At 39.8% G+C, this 23,326-nt stretch overlaps 1 protein-coding gene across 2 annotated transcripts; it reads left to right on the forward strand.

The window, feature by feature from the left end:
• The first annotated feature begins 215 nt into the window (after positions 1-215).
• On the forward strand, positions 216-14,868 carry LOC140999845 (transcription initiation factor TFIID subunit 4-like). 2 transcript variants are annotated; one of them, XM_073470391.1, is made up of 16 exons: positions 216-450; positions 614-1,411; positions 2,323-2,477; positions 3,004-3,123; positions 4,504-4,659; positions 4,822-4,944; positions 5,484-5,573; positions 7,327-7,554; positions 7,712-7,847; positions 8,302-8,413; positions 10,166-10,335; positions 10,425-10,555; positions 10,656-10,781; positions 11,015-11,071; positions 12,353-12,472; positions 12,592-14,868. In XM_073470391.1, the coding sequence occupies exons 1-16, from the start codon at positions 216-218 to the stop codon at positions 12,757-12,759; spliced, it is 2,925 nt and encodes a 974-aa protein (XP_073326492.1). In that variant the 3' UTR covers positions 12,760-14,868. The 2 variants fall into 2 exon arrangements, with proteins under 2 accessions (XP_073326492.1, XP_073326493.1); XM_073470392.1 differs by having other exon boundaries at positions 8,305-8,413.
• Positions 14,869-23,326: the final 8,458 nt, after the last annotated feature.

Raw genomic sequence — 23,326 nt, forward strand, 5'->3', positions numbered from 1 at the left:
GAGATAAAGTCCCACCAGGAGCGGCTCTGCGAGTGGTATCGTTGTTTTCCCGTGGAAGTGCCAGACAGCGCTGTCACTCCACACTGCAGCTCACAACCATTTGCTCCAACCTTTATTTTCTTCGAGGAGCCAATCACAGCGCCCGGAGAGGCCGCGTCACCGAGGGCGCATCCAATCGGCGCATGCGTCTCACGAGCGAGCGTAGCTGAGCAAAGATGGCGGCGGGCTCCGATTTGCTGGATGATGTTTTCTTCAACACAGAGGTGGACGAAAAAGTAGTTAGTGATCTAGTCGGGTCTCTGGAGTGTGAGCTATCAGGATCAGGTCGCGTCAACGCAGCAGTCAGGGTCCAGTCTGCAGCAAATTACGTCGGCAACCCAGCTAAAGGTAGTAATTCCAATGTTCAGGGCAGCAAAATGGGACTTTCACAACAAGAGCTTGCTAAAGCAGGTAAGATAGCTGCCCACTCCGGTTAGCTAACATTAGCTAATTTTGGTCACGTTGTTCAACTGATAGTAAGCTAACTTGGCTTCACTTGTGTGTGTCCCGAAACTAATGCGAATCGGAGACTTGCTCGACACCCCCCTGTTTTCATGTGTTTCCGCTGCTGTAGGGACAGGAGCGCAAGGAGGTGTCATTAACAGTACGGGGTCCCACGGTTCAGGCATGGATGGAGCAGCCGGGACCACATCGTCGGCGGCGGGACAGAGTGTGACAGCCGCTCAGAGTCAGTCCAAGCCGGGGATAGCTAGCGGAGTCGTTACGGTAGTGTCAGATGCAACATCTGGTGTTGCGAAAGCTGGGACGACTGCTGTTCAAACTTTGAATGGAAGTACCGTGGTGGTGAACTGTCATATCCCCGGAGGCGCGTCTGCTGACAGCAGCGGCCACAACTCCCAGCCCGCTGTCGCGCTTGTCAACAACGGACCTGTGTCCGTGAGCAAAGGAAGCGCGGCGGTCTTGTCCTCAGCAGCCAGCACTATTATACGAACTTCCTCGACAAGTGTGCAGAATGCTGTGATCTCGTCTCAGTCCTCTGTGAAAAGCGTCCCTACAGTCACACTTGTGAGGCCACCTATGCAAACTCTCACCATCACCTCGCAAAGTGGAGACAACCCGACCACAGTTTTAACGTCGCCAGCCGTCAGCGTCAGCAGCGCGACGGCTGTCAACAAATTCGACACCACGAAAACTATAATTCAGACTGGGGGACACGTTGTGGCTTCAACTGTTGCAACAGGGACAACCGCGACCATGAGGAGTCCGACTGTTTTGCAAAGCTTGAGGACTTCAGTGCCGTCAACAATCGCTGCCACTCCTCCTGGTGGAATACGAGCTATTGCTCCACAGGTTTTGGCCCCTCGACTCGCCCAGCCTCAACAAAACGTCCAAAACATCCAGCTGCCTCCAGGTAACTCACTCCAAGTTTACAGCATGTGGAAACTTTGCTTTATCAAGTTAGATGTGAAGTGTTGCCTCTCAACTTGTTGCTATCAAACATAAAAAGCACTTGCATTTACATTTGTGCACGTTTCTTTGCTGCTCTTGTGTGTAGAGGCAGGACAACGTGTCAGACATATTGTAGTAAATAGACAGGAGGCAGAATTGATCGTCTTTTGGGGCCACAAACATCAGATTAGAGGAAAAAACTGCACACCAGTTTAAAAGCCAAAAGACTGAGGGCAGTCAGCCAATTTATCCCTGAAGTTATATCAATCTAGCTTTCAGTTGCAATCTGTTGATTCTTATTATGTTGTCTTGTCAGACACAATAACAAACTGTTGTCATTAACAGCTATTTACTGTGTATCTATCCCATGTGTCTGTGAGGATGATTGACTGTCTCTGACCTCAGTTATTAATTCAAGGTTTTGCTGTGGATTTTAATTTTACCCTCAGCAGCTATTAAGAGAGAGCCAATAAGGTATAACAAAACAACTCAGCCCAAAGAGTTTTTGCCTTTGGCATGCACAGTGGTCCTCATTAAATTATCAACTTTAAGAAAAAAGTTTAGCTTTGTTGTTGTAGTACTGTGTTGTGTTTGCTTAAAACATCTAACTACATGTTGTCTTGTGGTTTGAAATGTTTTTGGCACCATGTTTTCTCTTTTTGGTCTGACCTGTCGCTGACTGGCTAGAAATGTCTGAACATACAGTAGTCCTCCCAACTGAAGATATATCCAAGCTTCAATAGACCTATGGATGAGTAATTAACACCCTCTCATGTCAGAAACTCCATACAGTATATTGATGAGACCGATCAGGACAGGACAAGCCTGACCTTTTGACATCATAACCCCCCCCTTGACTTGTGCTTCTTTCAGGCATGGTCTTGGTTCGCAGTGAGAGTGGGCAGCTGCTGATGATTCACCAGCAGACCTTGGCTCAGATGCAGGCTCAGTCGCAGTCCCAGAGCGCCATGACACCACGACCTGCAGCCCCCACCAGCACTCCACCTGTCCAGATCACTTCTCTACAGGTACCGGGACTGCTGGACACATGATCACAGAAAATGTGACTCATTAATTTTAGGTAGTGACGCACATATCTGATGTACAAGGTCAGTATTAGCAGATTGGGTATTAGCCAGATGTGGCTGATGATAGTTCCTCAGTGTGGGTTTGCAGATTTTAATCTGGAAAGTAAAGGCACTTTCGTGGAAGGAACACTCAGTATTGGCTAGTACCCTGAATTTGTATCAGGACTGCTATCAAAAGAGAAAAACCAACAAAATGAATTTCTTGTGACAAATTATAGAGAGAAACACTTTTGTTGATCTGATAAATCTTATCAGGCAGCCTGAATTAGTTACATTTCAGTGACTGGTTTCACATGCACACTGTCTGCATGGTCACTGAACAGTTAAAATCAATCTCAGAGTGGACTCATTTCATTTAACTTGTGTGTAGTATTGCATCAAACTTTTAGATGAGTGAGGAAATTGAAAAGAAAAAAAATTAAGAAATATAAGTGAAAGAATATTGACATCCTCTGCTGCTCTGCAGGCTCCAGGCACATCCCTACTCGCTCGTCCGGTTACTCCCACCACCATTATTAAACAAGGGTCCACGGTCCAGACCACTGTGACGGCCACCACCACATTGCAGAGGCCTCCTGTACTGCAGGTAACCCCACCACACATCCTTTTTGAGTATTTAATTCCATGTGCAGGGTCGTTCATTTGATTTAAAAGACTAAGTTCGTTACACAAAATCTTGTTTTTGTGCTGACGATCAAGTTAAAGCAAACCCTTTTCTCTGTATGAAACAAGCTGTTGATTGGCCACGTGTTATACTGTGAGAGCAATCCCTTTGGCTTAAATTTTGCTGCAAACATAAGTCATTGCAGCTCTGACTGGTAGATCATTTCTACCTGCTACTCAGAATTTTTACCTGCCACTTCTGAAATCATTGCACAGCTAGCTGATCACCTCCAGTGATTCAGAGATGCCAGTGAAATCGGTGACGTCAACATCATAATTGCCCTCCTACTCTTTCTTGCCCACTTCACTCTAGACATTAAGTGCGTCCTCGATGACCTTCTCAAAATCCAATTGGCGAAGCTCTTCCCCTTTACCTTAAGTCCATTTTTCACTTAGTGTTCCTGTCCGCCAAGCACCCACATGTAGCCCCACAAATTAAGCTTCAGTCATTGTGTAAAAAATTGATTTTCCCAGGAACAAACTAAATCATTCACAGGAAGTTCGGATCCATTTGTTTAATGGTGCTTGTTGTTAGTTCAAATGAATTGTTGTTCATATTTCCACTCATCGTGGAATTTGTGCACATTTGTCCACCTGCTGGGAACAGCTCTGCAGCCTCTCCTTAATCCTGGAGAATATAGAAGCAATTTCCTAGAATAAGACGGTAATATAAAGCTTTTAGTCCTGACTACAGCAGGGATAAATGCATCTTTCTTGGACCAGTTAGGATTGATTTCCTACTGAAATGCCTGATAAAAACAGGCCCTGGAGCTGTTTCATAGCTTCTGTTGTCATCTCGCTTTGCTAATAACTGTGCAATGAAAGGAAGGGTTTTTGTATCAAGGTCTGCATATTTGTTTTAATTTCTGTGTATTCTCTGGGTGTGCTGTTTATTTGCTCACTTTGGAAAAACCTCCCAGGTTCTGTAAATCTGTCTTGTTAGTTATGATTTTGTGCAGGTTGCCATGGCATTTCTTTTAAAGGTTACTACATTTTACACAATTCATTAATAGGTTTTCTTTTTCTGTTTTGCACATCATGTTTTGGAAGAAGACAATTGTTAAGATCCCAAGAGTTCACACTGTACACATAGTATAAATATCAGTGAGTGTCCTGTGATGGCACAAATACAATATCTAGCACAGCTCTTTCCTGGAAAAATAAAGCTTGTGGAAAAAATTGTTCATGTCTTTGGAAAGTTGAATGGAGTGTGCCCGAGGTCCAGACATGTCAAAGCTGTTATTCTGACCTTGTCATTGTCCTGAGTCTCATCTCATGACTGTACATTCACTGACTTATATAGAACACCATCATGCTGGGAGGAACTGCCACCACCCCGGGACAGCCGATAGCAACGCCCGCCACAGTGCAGCCTGGATCTGCAGCCACAGCAGTTACACAGAGGGTAGGGCCCCTCGGGGCCACTGGGACCCCTGTCACTCCAACAGCTATCACAGCTGTAAGAGAGAAGTACTAACGCTGAAAGCTTTTGTCTTTATAATCTTTCAAAGCTAACTTAACAGATATTTATTTTACTATATTGCTTTTTTCTGATTCACATTTCACACTGTACATCTGATCGAAGAAAAAAAATCCTGTATTTGTCTGTATGTGCTTGTAGGAGACGCTGGAAAATGTGAAGAAGTGTAGAAACTTTCTGTCGACATTGATCAAGCTGGCATCCAGTGGAAAACAGTCCTCTGAGACTACTGCCAATGTCAAGGAGCTGGTCAAGAACCTGCTGGTAAGTTTCTCATCTCTGTGTTAAAACTTGATCTCTCTGCCCTCATCTTCATCTTTACCTTTCTTGTCTTTTCTTCAAGCTTTTTTCTTGACTTATATTTATGTTGCTGCTTTGGTTAATTCAGAGACATGTCTATTATTTGTTGTTTTTATTTTATATTCTATGTTTCATCGTTGTTTTTTTTATCACTTGGTTTATATATCCTCCCCACTCCCGTTTGATATGTACTTATTTGTTGTTATTTAACTTTATTATCGTCTTTCTTCTTTATCATTTTACTGCTTTTATTGTTGTATATCATTATGCCAGACGTGCTTTGCTAGTTACTGCTTTTATTGAACTGTTTGCTCTTTATTGGGCTTGATCATTTCTTTATTGTTATTACCAATGGTTTGTTACCATATCTGTATCCTCCCAGCCTGTATGAATGTGAATTCAGGGCACTGCTGAGTTTAATGCTCAGTCAATTTTCCCTGAATAAACATTGGTTGAATAGTTTATTTTGTTCTGGTCCATCCTTTGTGTTTATTGTACAACAGGAAGCCAAGATAGAGCCTGAAGATTTCACCAGTAGGTTATACCAGGAGCTCCACTCCTCACCGCAGCCATACCTTGTGCCTTTCCTGAAGGTGAGATCAGTGACACACTAGCACATTATGCAAATAAAATTTATGATGCTATATGTTACAGGCTGCGTCAACTCAGAGCTTGTTGGCTTTACAATTCTGCTCCACAGCAGGGTTTGCATTACTCAGCAACGGTACATGTTTTTGATAATAACTATAGTTTACTTTATGGTTACTGTTAAATTGATTTAATAGTAATAGTTCAGGTTTACTGTAATCCTCTCGCAGACTTTTAGCCCTCTTAACCACATCATTTTACCACATTAATGTCAGAGATTCAGTGCAGTGCGTGTACATCCCCAGAGAGTTAAGATTTCCTTTTCACAAGATCGAATCATAAGACCAAATAATTGATAATAGTTCCTGTAAAATGACATCATTTCTCGTAAACACTGGTGCATTGACTTTTAATGATCTGAAAGTCAGCTGCATCTAGCAAACACATTTACACACATACTGGTATAACTGTGGTTTGGCGCTGGAACTGCTGCAGAACCAGGACTAATTTAAACAGTTACGACTGAGGAATTGACCTTTGACAGCAGCTTTGGTATTAACTTTTACTTTTGAACTTTTATTACTTTACCCTTACGAAGCACTAGTGGGCATAAAAAGGTAAAAAGAGAGGAAAAGGGAGTCTCTTCTTTTAAAGTGCGGTGTTCGGTACGGCATTTTGCTACCTCTGACTCCTCTTGACAAAAAGGCACTTTGTGCTCCACAAAATAAGTGTACAAACATTAGTGTCATTGTGCACACAGATGGTGATATCCTCAGGACTTTTTCCTGCCACCGTCAACCAACGGTTTCTTAGAAATCCTGTTTCCAACAATTCTCTCTCCACGCCCTTGTCAAAACATTCTGGGAGTGCAACAGATAAGTTGTCATCCTTCCAAGAGTTGCAACCGACAGATGGTTTAAGCAGAAGCATTCCAATAGAAATAATAGGTTAAATGTAGTTCTGTGTTGTTTACAGTAATTTTGTGTTGTGTTAGGTTTGAAGGTAAATTGAACAGTTGTAACAAGAGTATCTAAACATACAGTTTGAAAGCAGAATGTATATTGACAGGGATTTGGTTGGTTGGTGGTTTTGTTTGAGTGAGAAAACGGTGCATGAATTTTAAAAGTCGTCATTAAATGTACTTTGTGTCAAAAACAATAAAAAGTGATCCACAGGTGTCTGTTTTGATGACTGCGTGAAGAGTTTTGAAAAAGTGAACTCAGTTTTTTGAGAAATACGTGTTACCAATTGCAAAACAACTGCCACAAATTTGAAAAAAAAGTGTAATCATTGAGTACATATTAAATTCAGGTAAAGACAGTGCTGCTAGAGTGTAGTGAAATTACAGGGACTTTCATGTGCAACGATGTGAGAGGACAGTTGTTATCAGGCTTTTTTTTTGGGTCTGCATGAGCTCCATGAGGGCTTTTTTAAAAACTTTTTTAATAACCACATAATTAAATCAATTTAACCATAATTAAAGTCAATCTAGAAACATAATCATCAGTGTCTTATTTGTTGATTTTCAGTAGGGAATGCTGTTAAGTAATCATCTTTACAAATAGCACTGTTTTCTCAGTGGGATGTTAGATAGATGGAAATAAAAAAATGTGAAAATAAAGCACAAAAAACAAACTAAATTCTTTATGCTTCTTTTTGTTTTCAGTTCAGTATGTGTGCAGCTCTTTTAAATTACAGTAACCAAATCTATCCTCTGTGGACTGAACTGAACGCATGTTCACTCTTGTCTGCCTACAGAGAAGTCTCCCAGCGCTGCGTCAGATGACCCCAGACTCAGAGGCCTTCATCCAGCAGAGCCTGCTTCCTCAGCCCAGCACTCCAGCAGCAGCAGCAGCCTCCACACCCCTCACCGCAGTGGTGCTACGACCCCCCCTCTCCACCGCCGCCACTACGGCTACCAGCACTGCCGCAACCAAAACCACAGTTATCAGCCTCACTCAGTCACCTCACTCTAAACCCGGACTGGTAATTTTGCTGATAGTGGGAATAATTATCCGTGTCTCAGTTCAGACATTGGCATGCACATAAAAGTGTGGAAACCTTGCATGTAAGAGTTTATTCTTCTGTTCTTGTCTGTGCTTTTAGTTCCTGTTTCTCATTCTTGGTCTCTGAATATGCACAGATAGTGCCCCAGCAACAGGGGACAATAGCAAGGCCACAAGTGACCCTGGCTCAGTCTCCCATGGTAACACTGAGAGGACAATCTCATAGCCGCATTATTGTGGGCCAACCGCAGGTTGTCAAACAGCTACAGACAGGTGTGTCTTCAACTTACATTATTCCCTCTTTTATTTCTGAACTGAATATGCGGTTAATTGTTTGTCAATAGGATTATTAAATCAGTAGTAATGCCCTGAATGTCATTATTGTCTTTTTTTGGGACATCATACCGTAAACAATGGGCATCTTCCAAAGAATCAGATGCTGAACAAATGCATTGGGGAAAAAAAGTCACTGAAAAACACCAAAATACATTTGTCCCTTCTGCTGTATTTGGTCTTTCACTAATTCACTGTTGGACACTGTGGAAGTGCTACCACCTTGTGGATACTGACTGTAATTGCAGGATATTAAGCTTATACAAAGGTGTCAAAGAACTTAGATTTACATCACAGTGCATGTTTTAAACTGTACAATAACAAACTATATGTTTCTCAGATGGTTGCAAAAATCTGAATTTTCTGTCTGTCTCTGTGTGTCTGTTAATTCCAGCAGTGAAGCAGACGTTGGTTTCAGGGGCCAAAGGAGTACAAGTAGTCGGTCAGGCCGCTCTTACTGCTGCTCAGAAGAACAAGCTGAAGGAAGCAGGAGGAGGAACCTTCAGGTTTGTGACACATTCAGATAAATATCATTAGTGTCTCTTAAACACTGGTCTTCAAACTGTCAGTATTCAATTTCCAATTTTCCAGTTATTATAGTTGATGTCAACAGTTAGTAAAGACATGCCAACTCACTTTTCTCTCCATTTTTCAATTCAATTCAAAGTAGCTTTATTGGCATGGGAGACATATATTTACATTGCAAGTTGGAAATAAAACAAAAAAACAGCAAAAAATAAAAAGCATAAAAATTATGTAAACAGAAGAAATGTAACTTTCACTATTAAAAATCTACACACACATACATACATACATACATATACATATATATATATATTATATTATATATATATATATATATAATATATATATATATATATATATATATATATATATATATATATTATATATATATATATATATTATATATATATATACATATACATATACATATATATATATATATATATATATATATATATATATATGAATACAAAAAAGGAGAACTAAACACTGCAACATTTCAAGTGCGTATGTTTAAGAGCTGTTTCTTCTTCTAGGTTTGTCTCTAAAGAGTTGCATTCATGTTAAAGCTGGAAGGATTCATTGATTAATCAGTTGACAGAAAATTTGTGGGGAAGTATTTTGATAATCATTTAATTATTTTAGTAACAACTACATCATCAACTACCCTCTGCCTGTAAATTGTGAAGATTTGCTGCTTGCCTTTATCTTATGTGATGGCAAACTAATTATCTCTGCATACAGCATACACAGGGCATTATGTCATCCTGCTCTCAGACGTTTGCGTGCGTTGATTTATTTTTGTTAACACTGCATAACGGATGATAATGTTATGTTTTGGTGGAGATCGCCTCTTAAATTTTCATGATGTGGAAAGACTAATTTCCTTGTAATGGAGGTTATTATGCTGTGATATGATAAAGTCATCATGGTCAGATGTTGTTTAGAAACAGTGTATTTAAAGTGTCTCTTTCAGTTTATTGTCCTGGTTCTGTTGATATTTAACCACCCTTGTGTTGCTCAATGATGAATTGGTTGACATGGACGCATTTGCTAATTAATACAGTAATTATCTGAATTAATGACCCCATAAGCATAACTGGTCATGGGTAATATATCATGGTAGTTACACCTTTTCTGACACAGTGTCACCATAAACAATTTTCTGCATTTACAAAGATCAAGTGAAGCTTTAATGTCACCTTGGGGCAATTCAGCTTGCAGACAGCGACTGACAGGATTTATTACAGGGCTATTTTATTGGATTGCATTAGACTGTACAAGTGTAACTAATAGACTGGTTTATGATGTGAAGCGAATTTGTGAGCATAAAATAGTAATATGATTGAAGGGCCCATGGATTTCTGTTCTGCCTTGTGTATCATGTAGCTGGTGATAAAGTTGCTGTTCCATAGCTGCCTCACAAAAGAAACTTTGAAATTTATCTCAATGAAAACGTCCATTTAAATTCCTTCCCTAAGTTGATTGTTGTTGTGGACGTTTTGTTGTTCCATGAACGGAAATGTGAGGAAGAAGCTACTTAACGATGCATTGTGACAAATGTGATTCTTTTAACTTATTATAATATCATGTGATTGTATGATCAGATTAAGTAATCAGGGTGCCTGATGAAGACTAACCCAGCTAAATGAAACAGTTGAGATCATTTCGCATAAATGTGAAAAAGAGACCTCAGTTTTAATCATTTAAATTTTTTTTTTTATTCCATCCAGGGATGATGATGATATCAACGATGTGGCCTCTATGGCAGGAGTGAACCTGTCAGAGGAAAGCGCCCGTATCTTAGCAACCAACTCTGAGCTTGTCGGCACGGTCACCCGTTCCTGTAAGGATGAGACCTTCCTTTCCACCCCGTCACTCACCCGGAGAGCACTGGAGATCGGTGAGTTAACTCGAGAGAAAATGTACAGCGCGTCGACGCGGTTTCACTCACTGTCTAAATCCTTATCCACACGCTCACCGCTGTGACAGGTAAGAAGTTTGGCGTCAGCGAGTTGGGCACAGACGTGATCAACTACATTTCCCATGCTACGCAGCAGCGACTACAAAACCTGCTGGAAAAAGTTTCACAAGTGGCACAGCAGAAGAACATAAACTTAAAGGTGATAATTATGTCCAGTAATTTGAGAGCTGGTGAGACACATTCACATTTACTCTGTTTAATTCCTTCTGTTTAATTCCCTTCTGTCCTTCATCCTTCAGGAGGATGAGCGGTACGAGCAGGTCGGCGATGTGCGAGCTCAGCTTAAATTCTTCGAGCAGCTGGATCAGATGGAAAAGCAGAGGAAGGAAGAGCAGGAGAGAGAGATTCTCTTGAAGGCTGCCAAGGTAACATTATATAAACAAGGACACACGCTATCACTGACAGGAAGAAACCCTCACACTTAATTGCACTGACAAAGCGAGTGAGTGATCTTGGGCAAGTGCCATTTGTATACATTTCTTCTGCTAACTGCCAGGAGAGAACAGGTCTGCTAACTGAGTGACTGAATGAATAAAACTGTTGAATAAATTGAACATATCCATCTTGAAATATTAAAATGTCCTCTACCTTATTGCAGTCTAGGTCAAGGCAAGAAGACCCTGAGCAGCTCAGACTTAAACAGAAGGCCAAGGAGGTAAGTGTATGCTACAGTAAGTGCCTGTGTGATTTCATTCATTGTGAGGCAGCATGATGAGCAGGCCCAGGCGGATTGTGCAGATTTCTTTTTACAGTTTTTAGCGGTAATCCGGATTTTTGTTCTTGTAATGTGATAGATAATATTCCTTTAAAGGTACAATATGTAAGAATTGGCCACATCTTGAATGGGGGCAGCGTATCATCAGAGTAACTGCCCACTGCTGCTAACTCTAGCTGTCGTTAGCTCAGTTAGCCGTGCAGCCAGCGGTTCGGACTGGGAGCGACAAGTGGTATTGCGAGAAAAGACTGGTCAGGGCTAACTGGTTAGCATGCTTACTTCAGTAGATATCTCTTTAACAAAATCAAGTCTTTGACATGACATCAAAATTCGTATTTCTTCACATATTGCACCGAGCAAAAATAAGCAAACGTAATACATTAAAACAACCTATAATTGCCTTAAGCAAACTAAAATAAATGCTTAGTAGATTTTAGTAGAACCTATGAATTTGATATTTGATTTCATCACCAACATGAGGGACTTTAGATGCTCCAGCACCATCTGTCTCCTCAGGCAGTCCGACAAGTGGCGACACACTTACCAGAACAACACTCCTCCGTGGTGCTGTAGGTGGGCCACAAGAGGACATCTAAAGTTTTTAATTTTCAACTTTGTCATTAGGTTTGAACTTACTGTAAAATGATTATGATATGATTAGATATTTAGATTTAAAATAGTTAGTAAGAAGTGATAAAACAGACTGTAGGACAGATGGAATGGATCTTATATAATGTCAATGACAGGGATTTTTACTGCTGCAAGTGTACAAATTGTTTCGTGTATGCAGATGGATTATGAGTTTGCGCTGCATTTCCTTAGGCCTGTTTTCACATAGAATTGTTCTGTTTATGAAATAGAAAATGTTTTGGGGAAATACTTCATCCTCTTGTGTGTTGTGATTTAAAGTTTGGGTGGGCCCCAGAAGACTCCCCAGTTACAAATAGGGCTGCATCATTCTTAAGTTATAATATCTGCATCAGAAAGTTGATTTGCCCGATCCCTTGACACATTGTACCAATGCACCACTAACTTTAAAACTGAAACCAAATATTAAAATGTGTTAATGTTCTGAGTTTTTGGAGCATTATCCTCATTAGTTTAAAATCTGCGGAAAATCTGTGGCGTTGTCGCCGGAATTCTGCGGGCACAGATTCTGTGTGAGCCTGATGATGAGTTTTTGCTGTTGGACTAATCTGTGTTTTACTGCTTGTATTCCAGATGCAGCAGCAGGAGCTGGCTCAGATCAGACAGAGAGAAGCCAACCTGACTGCGTTGGCAGCAATCGGCCCGAGGAAAAAACGGAAAATGGACTCTCCTGTGAGGGGTGCCAGTGCAGAGGTGAGAAATACAGAACCATTTGCCATAGAAGGGTTGAGCTTATTGTGAATTATGTCAAATTTGCAGAGCCAATAAAAGACTAAATGTGTTTCATGTGTTTGCTCCGTTTTCCACTCCAGGGCTCAGGGTCAGGCCCCTCCCAGCCTGGAGGCTCCAGTGGAGCAGGCTCCAGACAGTTTATGCGACAGCGCATCACCAGAGTCAACCTCAGGGACTTGCTCTTCTGTCTGGAGAATGAAAGGGGGACCAGTCACTCACAACTGCTGTATAAAGGATTCCTTAAATAGCACCCGCATTATAAAATGACAGTGGCATTCAGGAAGCAGAGTTGACCGTCATTTCAGACCCTTTCTGTCGGTACTTTCTTTGATCACCCACTGCAGAATGATGAGACGTCATACTGTGGGGGAGAGAATTATCTGGAACACTGAAAGGACGTCAGCTTTTAAGAGCCTCTTAAAGCACAGGCCTTTTTGTATTTTCAGCGAGGAGGTGGAGCAAATATTGGAACTCCCAACCACACTTCAGTCATGCACTGCCTCATGCTGCAAAAAAAACGTCTTTTTAATGAACTGAACACTTCCGATCTGATAACCTTGTCAGGGTCATTTCACTGGCATCCGTTTTGTAGCAGCGACTCTCTGTGAAGTGGTTTTTAGATTAATGTGCGACGTTCAGGTGCAACAGCAACATTTTACAAAACTGCAGTATTGCTAATTTTCTTAACCATGTCGACATAAACACTCTGTTTATTTAAGTTCCTTACAGAGATTTAAATCTATTACATTTATACTATATTTTATCACCGTTTTAATGCCTATGGATTGTTTTACAGAGACTAATCACTAGTCTTGTCATCTGCTGAGTTGCCTTCTTACCAAATGAAGCCATATGGATTAGAATGTGTTGATCAACTTCAGTAACTTCATTTATCCAACAGTTCTCTCCAGGTTTGTAGTATGTGTGCTTTTTATTGTTTTGTTACACACTTCCTCTGTTTGTCTTGGTTGATTGAAAACAAAAAAAGGTTATTTGTATGTCATGAGTTTAATATTTGAACTCTCACCACTGTGAGAGTTTTCGGACACGGTGGTTTAAAGCGTATTTCCACTTTTTATTCACGTTATAGCACATGAAATATACAGACTACGTAGACTTTACATTCTTTTTGATAATTTCTGAAGCACAACAATCTTTGACTTTTTTTCCCCACCTCCCAAGCGATCAGCAGTGTTTATTAATTTCCTCAACAATGATGTTGTTGTTTGTCACGTACTGGTTTAAAAAGTCTGCAGATTTTTTTAAGTATACTGAAACACTTAAAACATGAAAACAATATTGTGGATTTGGCTTTGTGTTTGACTTTAATAATATCACCAAAAAGCAAAGGTTTCAAGTCATTTTCCAGCCTTTCATTAATGTCACCCGAAGAGCTACAGACGTTGACAGAAGTACTTTCTGAAAAATATCTTTTTGGCAGGACGTTTACTGCGATTGATCGCCTTCTGGAGAACATTATAGCCTTTGCTTTGTGTACCAGAGTGGCTGCCTGATGTTACTTAAAGGTCCAGTGTGTAGGATTTAGGAGCCTCTATTAGCAGACATTGAACACAATTTTCATAATAATGTTTTTACTAGTGTAAAACGTGAAAATAATAATCATTGTGTTTTTGTAACCTTAGAATGAGCCCTTTGTATCTGCAGAGTGTAAGGAAAGGAGTGCTCAGTTAACTGGACTTTTTTAAAAAAAAATCCCAAACTAGTTTGGTATAATTTGGAAACAATGTGGTTGTTAATAATGTAAAGTATCCAGGGTCTGTAGCCCCATGTGCTATAATGTGAATTTAAAAACAATGGAGTTTATCGAACTGAATCCCAACAATGTTATTGCTTGCAGTCATTTAAGAGAATAAAACATATTCCACATTTTTATATATTTATGAATGATAGAGGTCATGTTGAGTAAACATGGGCGTGAGATGCAGCGAGGACGGCACTTTGACAGATCAGTTTTCTAAAAGCAGTCGATCAGATGAACATACCCACTTTATAACTTTTTATATTTTTAGTGCACATACTGATTTTGATCTTTATACCTTTTATCATTTTATGAAAGAATGTTTATCTGCAAGTTTTATTACTGTACATAATTAGGTTTGCTATTTGTAGATTTATCAGTTGACAACTTCTAATTAAGCATGTTTGTCGTATCTTTCATATATAAAGATATATGAGAAATAAGACAATTATATGCTTTCTTGCCAATATCTTGTAAATTTTGCACAGCCTCTTGTTTATATGTAAATATCTGAATTTAAAAAAAGTTTTTAATTGCTATTTTACAATGGATTGAGAGAGAATGATCTCTATTAAAACAAAAAAAACAAAACAATGAATATCTTGTTTGTCTTAATTATTGTGGAGGGTCGGGTCTTTCAGACCTTCGTGCAGTTTTCAGAAAGCACACAAGTGATGGCAACAGCGTCCTCACTCAGCAATGTTTTCTGTGACCTGTCAGCAGTATGTGTGAACACTGACAGTCAAAGTAGTAGTTATAATAGCCGTAAAAATTTAGTTCAAAAGTGAAAGTGGGCTGTAGATACAGTGATGATACACTGACATGAGCTCAGTCACAACAGCGAGCCAGAAACGGATGATAGTGTTTAGCAAAACACTTTTAAGATATACAAAGAGCTTCGAGAGCAGAAGCAAGAATATGCTAGAAATGATGATGCTGTTGTGGTTAGCAAATTTTGTGAGTGTGGTGTTTTGATTTAAAGTTGAAAAAAAATGTTGCTGTAAGTTTACAAGGACGAGTGCTCTATACGGTGCACTTGTAGTATTGATGCAGCTCCATATAAGATGAAAATATGTTCCCTCTTTGTGCTACTAAATGGTTGAATAGTGCACGATTACACGGTTTTAGGTCTCTGAAAATGGATGTTTTGGAAAACTCCCTCCAGGGTGGATAGGTGGATAGATAGACTCATCTGGACAACAGAAATAGAAAGTAGCATCACTGGCAAATGTGAACTAGGAGTAGGCCAATGTGTTATGATACTGGGTGTTCTATTTAGAACGGACATTGACAATACAGTGATGGAAAAGAGAGACAAAAACGCTTTAGTCTGCCTCTGCGTGCCTGAATGAAATTAATTCTTGATTTAAAAAGAGCCACCACATGAAACTTAATAGTTCCAAGCATTTCATTCTTCTCTATCTTGAGCGCTCTGATTAAAATGATAATTTCAATTCCTAAAACGATCATCTCTCACAGCGCTTTGGTGTCTGCTCTTTAAAATGAGTCTGTCACAAACTAAAATGTTGTTTGAGAAAAAGAGAAATGTTGTGTTTTGAAAGCCTATCAGGTCTTTAGCGACTGGACAAATGGCCAGGATGCAACTGTTAGGACACACTTATTCCTCTAAAAACATCATTTTTAATATTCGGTGCTTATTATGCTTATTCAGTATCCCTGCAAAGGGAGAATGAGGACAAGTCCTCAAATAAATAATGAGGAGCCCATTACTGCTGGATAAGACACAAAGAATTAATTTCCCTCTAACCTTGAAAATGATCAAAGGTTTTTGTCCGTAATGAATAACATTTTAATCATTGGCTCTGACTATCTCCCCACATGACAAGTTAAGCCGGAAGGTAATGGTAATTAATCCTGTCTGAGTAGGTTAAAAGTTTGTGACATTAGAGAACACAATTGACAGATCAATAACTTAACTAGAGTTTAGCGGTTTGTTCAGATGTCATTAAATGCACTATGTTCCTAAATCCCTGTGAATACTGAGTATTGATTGATTGATTGAAGGAGAGAGAACTAAGGGGTTGAGGGTTGTACTTGAGAAAATAAGAGATTACACTTCACAGTTTGTACGTGTTCAGTCAAACAAATTCAACAAAGGGTTGGCTGATTCATTCACCACAACAAGGGCCTGAAGGGGAGAGTGATGCTACATCATGCAAGCCTGGACATGATACAGTTTTCATTTATTTTATATTTTATTTCTGGATGCAGCTACAGTACTTTTGGTCTCATTGTACATCATTTCATTATGATGATTTGACTTATAAACAGCAGAATATAAAAGAAGTCTAAAATTCACATTGACCTTGGTTACTGAATAGACTGTGAGTGAAACTTAAAAAATACATGAAAGAAAGAAAAATGTCTGATTTTTAAGGAAGCGTGTGTGTTATTCGAACATTAGTTTGTGCATAATCGGCTGCTAGAAGGACTTGAATGGATTCTCAGAGCGGCACAGCAGTCAGGATGAGATCGTTCAGACCTGATATGAACATGCTTCCTGAGTGATCCGATCACAAGTGGACAGCTGTAAGTACCAGTGTGGTCACGACACATTCTCAGGTGGTCTGTATGCATGTGTCCTCGCCCACACTGAACTGACAAGTTTCCATTTGGTTCACTGTAATGCAAATGACTTGTTTGGGCTCTCTTAACCTGCCCATGTTAACGGTGAATTTTACAAATAGAGTAAAAAGTGACCAATATAGGCAACTTCTTTGTTGTCCGTGAAGAAAGTCCCCAGACCTCTTTAAAAAAATCGCTCTATTTTGTGATTTGTGGAGCTCAGAGAAACCTTATAAACTTTGTGCAGCATTGTCTATGAAAAATTCTTCATTTGGGCCATCTTGTTAATTCAGCAAATGTTATATATGAAGATATTTCTCTCGTGTAAAAAAACATTGGGCCCATTTGTGCTAGTGATGTACATGTTTATCTGCATATAGAGCAGATGTGATATCCGATCACAAGTGGTCACTTGAGACGCATGGCGAGATACATGTTAATGCCAGGTGTGAACTGACTGACTTAGAGCTGTTCACACGTGATCGGATCATTCAGGCCGGATGTTTATACCGTTTCTGAATTCCCTTGATGAGGACCAGAGGTGACAATATGAGGCTGAAAAATCAGAGAAGTTGGAGATATAATATATTTATTGTGAAAAGAAGGAAAATACAACATTATGGTGCTTAAATCCTGGCAGGAAGTAGGTCACCATGGAAGCAGTCCGATGAATTAGGCGTTTCTGGCAGGAGACTTCCCGCCGCAACCTCGAGACTGGTGGTGGTGGAGCTCGATGTGGGACAGCTTCATGCGAGGGTAAACGTCTGATATGAGGTTTGAATGGAGATTTCAGGCACCCATGGTTGAGGTGTGCTTACAGTGTTGAAATGACAGCTGAATGACAGCAGAGGGAGGGGGCACATTTAAAGTTTGACAGCTACAGGTGATTGGCGAGACGACGGTGTGTCAGCTTGTGATTGGATGAAGAGGAGATTAGGGACAGCAGGAGACTGTGCCTCTGATTTAGAGGGCATGCGTGAAGATCTTCCTGACTGAACTGAAATGTCTCATCATCTCTTCTATGGCAAGTGCACTTTCATCACTATAAATTCATCCGATGAATAATAATGAGCCTGTAAGATGTATTAGACCTGATTTTATACCTCGATGACAAAATAGACCTAAATCATTGTGTCCTTTGTCTGGAAATGTTCTCAAAAATGGCTTACTTTATCCTTGGGAATAAAAAAAATATTTATGAGCTCTGGGATTGAGTTGATGAAGCTGTTCGTGGTACAATAGTTACAAAATTACATTGTCATTATTCACTCGCTGGTGTGACTTTTTATGGATATGGGATATTTTAGAGTGATCTACTGCACGGTAGAAGGCATTTTGAGTTACGTTGATGCAAAGATACAGCAAACACTGGCTACAAGTTCAGTATGGAGACTTTTTTTCTTCTGTATCTCAGCAGTCCACATTGTTTTTGCCTTTCAAAATCTCACTGTGTTGACGCTTTTCATCGTCTGCTATCCATCATTACACTTGGCAGGCCTCTGGTCAGTGAAGGAAGCAGATCTAAGGTGTTGGAGCCAAAGTGCGCAGCAGCGTGGCTCCAAAGGAGGGCACTGTCGCACCACCTTTGAAACAAACACAATCATGCCTGGCAGTCACAGAGCCTGAGAACATGTGTCATCTGTCATCATAGCTTGTATGGCCTGGGTGCATACATTGTATATGCTGGAATTAAAAACTGAATCCTACCAATTAAATCAATGATTTATTTTAAAATGCACATTAATATCTTACTTTCGTTTCTAGGGAGACAAGCTGCTGTTTGATTTTATGCAGGCACTGACTTCCTTACTTATGCCGCCTGGAAGATCTGAAGATCTCCTACACAAAACATAAACACACACACTCACACAGATGGACATCTCCGTTAAGGATCACACCAAAGCACTTGCTTGTATTCCTCCAGATTTGGTGGATTTGTGGCTTAGAAAGTTGTTTGTTCTGTTTCCTCTGCAGACAAGGTATCTCATGCCTGTGGTTGCACACAACCGTTGTCTTCATTGTCTTGATATCCATGCATAGGCAGACTTCTAAGTCTTTTCCAATATGAGTTGTCAGGCTGTATTTGCTTATGTTACTCAGGGACACCAAACTCAATTCCACTGTCTTGTTTGATTTTGCATAATAAGAGGCTGCTGGCTGCTCACAGGATAATGTGTTTGAGTGACAGCTATGAAGATGAGCGAATATATTTCACACATTTTGATATATTCTAGAAAGTGCAATATACACTCTTAAAATTGTGGTGAAGGAGACTCTGTATCACTTGCATAGTCTTGCATGTGGTTTAAATATAGCACACAGACACCTGTCTCTGGTGATTAGAAATGAGGTCCATAACTTTTTGGGAAGAATGCACTTTGAAACATAGATTATTGGCTGTGACCAGGAATAAAGTGAACATTACTCTTTTGCCGGGAAGAGATAATGAGCCAATGATACAAACTAGACCTGTTTATCAAATGAAAATGGTTGCTAATAGTTCAACACTGACAGCCCAAGATAGAAAAAGTCTGTGTCAGGAAGTAATGATGCACAGTGCAGCACAGTTTAAAGTGGTTTTCTAAAGCCGTTGCTCATCATAAATGTTATTTTACTTAAACTTGGTTTCAATAATTTTCTAAATTAAATATGTGTAATTAAAGAAGAAGAACTTAATGATGAAATTACCAAAGCACACCCTAAAAACTCTAATCTGCTAATTGGCTTCATCAGGAATATGCATGTGTGGTTTGATACGTTTTAACTGACAGTGGTGTCAACCTGACAACAACCGAACTGTCAGATTCTGTTTCTCATAGTTAAACACTGATTGATGTGTAGTAGTACCTGACATAACCTTTTCCCATCACATCAGCTTCAAACCAAAAGAATAAACAAGCACACAAACACACTCAGAGTTTAGAGCCACGCTAGCCGCTGTGTGAGGCTGTATCATTGACGTATAATGCGGACTGGATACAGCTCTGGACCCACTTAGCATGCACACTCGAGACTTAGTCACTGGTTACTTGAATGGGTATAAAATTACTTAATTGTGCGCGTCTAGACTTTTGAAATGTCATCGGACTAAATGGATCAAGGTATGACAATGAAACATGTCATTTTGCTGAAAAAATAAATGTATCAACCATTTTACAGCCACTTCTTTCACAATGTAAGCTGATGGGAAAAGGTCTTATTGGGCCCCTGTGCATCACAAGATGTTGTAATTACACGGTTCAGATGTCAAACTGGCTTTAAAGTCTGGTGCCCCTCCTGGGGGCTTTGGTTGGACCACATGTGCCGTCAGAATTATCAGAAAAACGTTTTTCTGACATGGGAAAATTCACGTGAAAGACCTTTCAAGTCAGAGCAACAACTCGGACAGTTGGAAAAAGATTTGTGGTAAACATTGGGTTGAAGGTAAAAAACTTACCAAAGTAATTTATTGTATAATCATTGTATCATTTGCTTTGCTCTTCCTTGTTACTCAATTACTGGAAACAGTCGTTAGCGTGTTTAAACACTCTGAGGGATAAAATGCAAAACAACTTATTTTTGGCATCCATGTTGCTCCCACATTTTGAAATAAGATAAGATAAGATAAGATAAGATTGCCTTTATTGTCATAACACATGTGAACACACCGAAGTGAGAAGAACAACTTCCCAACTCGGAAAATGGGACCATCCGAGGGGCACATGAATGAAGGCACAGCTGTGCTTTGAGCTAAAAGCTAATGTCAGCATGCTAACACACTCACAATGCTAACATGCAGATGTTTAGCAGGTGTAATGTTTGCACCGTTCATCGTGTTGTATTCGTGTGTTAGCATGCTAACATTTGCTAATTAGCACTTAACACAAAGTTAAACTGAGTGGGAGCAACATTAGCTTTGCAGGAATATTTGGTCGAGAACATACATTAAATGACAAGAAATTCAGTCTGGACCAATGAGGTGGACAGATGACAACCATATGGCTACTGTGGCATAGAAATTTCTTATGTGAAGAAAACAGTGTTGTTTATGGAGCAACCTTATTTACAATTCTGGAAAGTAAATACAAATACATTGGCGTAGGAGCAAGCTTTCCCATCAGACCACATTATTCTCATGGACAGTGTTTGTATTCAACAGTTTTTTCACTGCCCCCGCTGTGCTCTCCTTAACAGTGTATTTACAGAACACAACACTAAACGATATGCTGCTACTAAATATGGTTTGCCACCATTCAACTGTTGTCAACCGTAATCAGAACAGATGGATAAATGTCATCAGCAGCAACAGTCCAGATAAAAATATAATGCTTATCTCTTCAGCAGAAACTCAGCACGACTTGAAAATTCTTTCAGGTCTGATGCCAGGCTTTGTTTATGTCTCTGACATTCTCTGTCGGAGGATTTCAGAATTCATACTGGAGGTTTTGGCCTTACAACTGTCAGCTGTGCTGTATTTTGAACTCTGCTCCCATCACTTGTGGAGTTGGAGCTGGTTGAGACTCGGCGGTTAGGAGGTGCTGATGGAGCGCCAGCTATTGTAAAGAAAAAGTAAAGAAAAGCTTTTATGGCCTGTAAATAAAAAACGGCCAAAACAATGAAAATGAATAGATTAAAATACCCCTATACCAAATCTTCTGTGAGCAGACAGCAGTCCTCCTATAGGATATAATGTTAGCAGTGAACACCACTGGATATTTTTAAGGGGCACCTGCGGACATTCACAGCTGTTTTAGTGGCAACAAAAGTGGGTGCTTTTTTAATTAGACCTGGGGATATTTCCAGATGTTTCTGTTGCATTAAAACTTGGTCTTTTTTAAAGGAAACCTGCAGACATCCAGCCATTTTAAGGACGACCAAAACTGGCTATTTTTCACAGGAAGTTGGACCGTCTCTATCCGTGCTTGTGGTGACCAAAACAGGTATTTTAAGCCAAACCATAATTTTTACCTAACCCTAAAAAAAATCAACCCTAACAAACGTAGAGTTGTGACATAAAGAAACACTCAGTTTTACCTTATCTGTGGTTTTGCAGAAATGTACTTAGCTGAAATGTATTCTGGCATCTGGTTTGCCTCCTAAGCTATATGACTGTATATAGCTTAGGTTGATTTTGTTACAGCAGCAACCAACAGAGTCCTCAGTCGCAAAATGTCCTCTGAGCTGCACCTTTGACATTTTGAAACTGAGGACTCTAAGGACTTGGTTTGGATTTGGAGCATCTCTAATGCTGGAACAAATCAGGAAAATATTTTAAATTGCATGAGGAATGACTTGAACCCTGCTCATCCCAGCTGCAGGTGAATGAGTACAATCTAAAAATATTAATGTATATAAGTTGCAAATGCCAAAATAATGAATCGATAAATGGCCTCAAGACAGGGTGTGCTCTCTGTCCACACAATGGCACTTGTACATCATATTACTGTAAAAATCCAAGATAGCTCTGGCAGCTAATAAGTCCTATGATAGAATATAAAATTGGTCAGAATATAAAGTAAAGACAGACCAGAAGTTTCCTTGCACAAAAGTAAAATGAGAACTGCCTAAAAAAAAATTTAAAAAAGTCTGACAATATCTAAAATCCAGCGCTGAAAATGAACAGATAGATGTCAAGATTATATATTATCTCGCTGAATCAGACATGCCAGTTTGATTTCCAAGTTAATAAATCAGTCGGGGGAAAAAAAAGTCCGCCTTGACATTCTGATGCTGTCAGATCTGAAAGGTTTGGTTTAGGATTATAATGAGAAACATCCAAGATTTTAAATACTTGCACAGTTTGCTACTTTTCACCCAGCAGTGCACTGTCAGTACACTGTGTGTGTGCGTGTGTGTGTTCTTGTGTGCACGCGCTTGTGTCTGTGCGTAATGTGCGAGTTCGTTCACGCTTTTTAAATACTTGCAGTTTTCTACTTTTCACCCAGCAGTACACTGTCAGTAGACTGTGTGTGCGTGTGTGTGTGAGAGAGAGAGAGAGAGAAAAAAAAAAACCTGTGAAAGAACAATGAGCTTGTCGAAGGAAATGTATTTTTAAGTTTTCTGCAATTTTAAAGTGATCCTGGAAAACAGAAGAAAAGCTAAAAGATTAAATGAGCAACCATAATTATCAGCTCTAATTAGCGGTGCACATATTATGTACGGAATTATAGCAGCACATTTCAGCAAATCATTGTTCACTGCAGATATAAAAGAACTACAATAATAGTTGAAAGAACACAGCCTGTGTTCACAGCCTTTATAATTTGCTTTCAACAAAAATAACCGCTTTTAAATGGTTTTACGGGTCACGCTTAGGTCGCAAACAACTGGTTATTTCCACAGATGATTGACTGGTTGGAGTGGTTGTTGCACAGTGACTTGGCAGCCATGCAAGAGACAGGTTCCCAAATCAAATTTTTGTCTGAAAGGTCAGAGTAAACCCATGCTGCAGAGGAAACTTCACGGCATTAAATCAATCCAGGGGCTAGACA

The sequence above is a fragment of the Pagrus major genome, chromosome 7 (assembly GCF_040436345.1).
Source record: "Pagrus major chromosome 7, Pma_NU_1.0".
NCBI classification, from domain to species: Eukaryota; Metazoa; Chordata; class Actinopteri; order Spariformes; family Sparidae; genus Pagrus; species Pagrus major.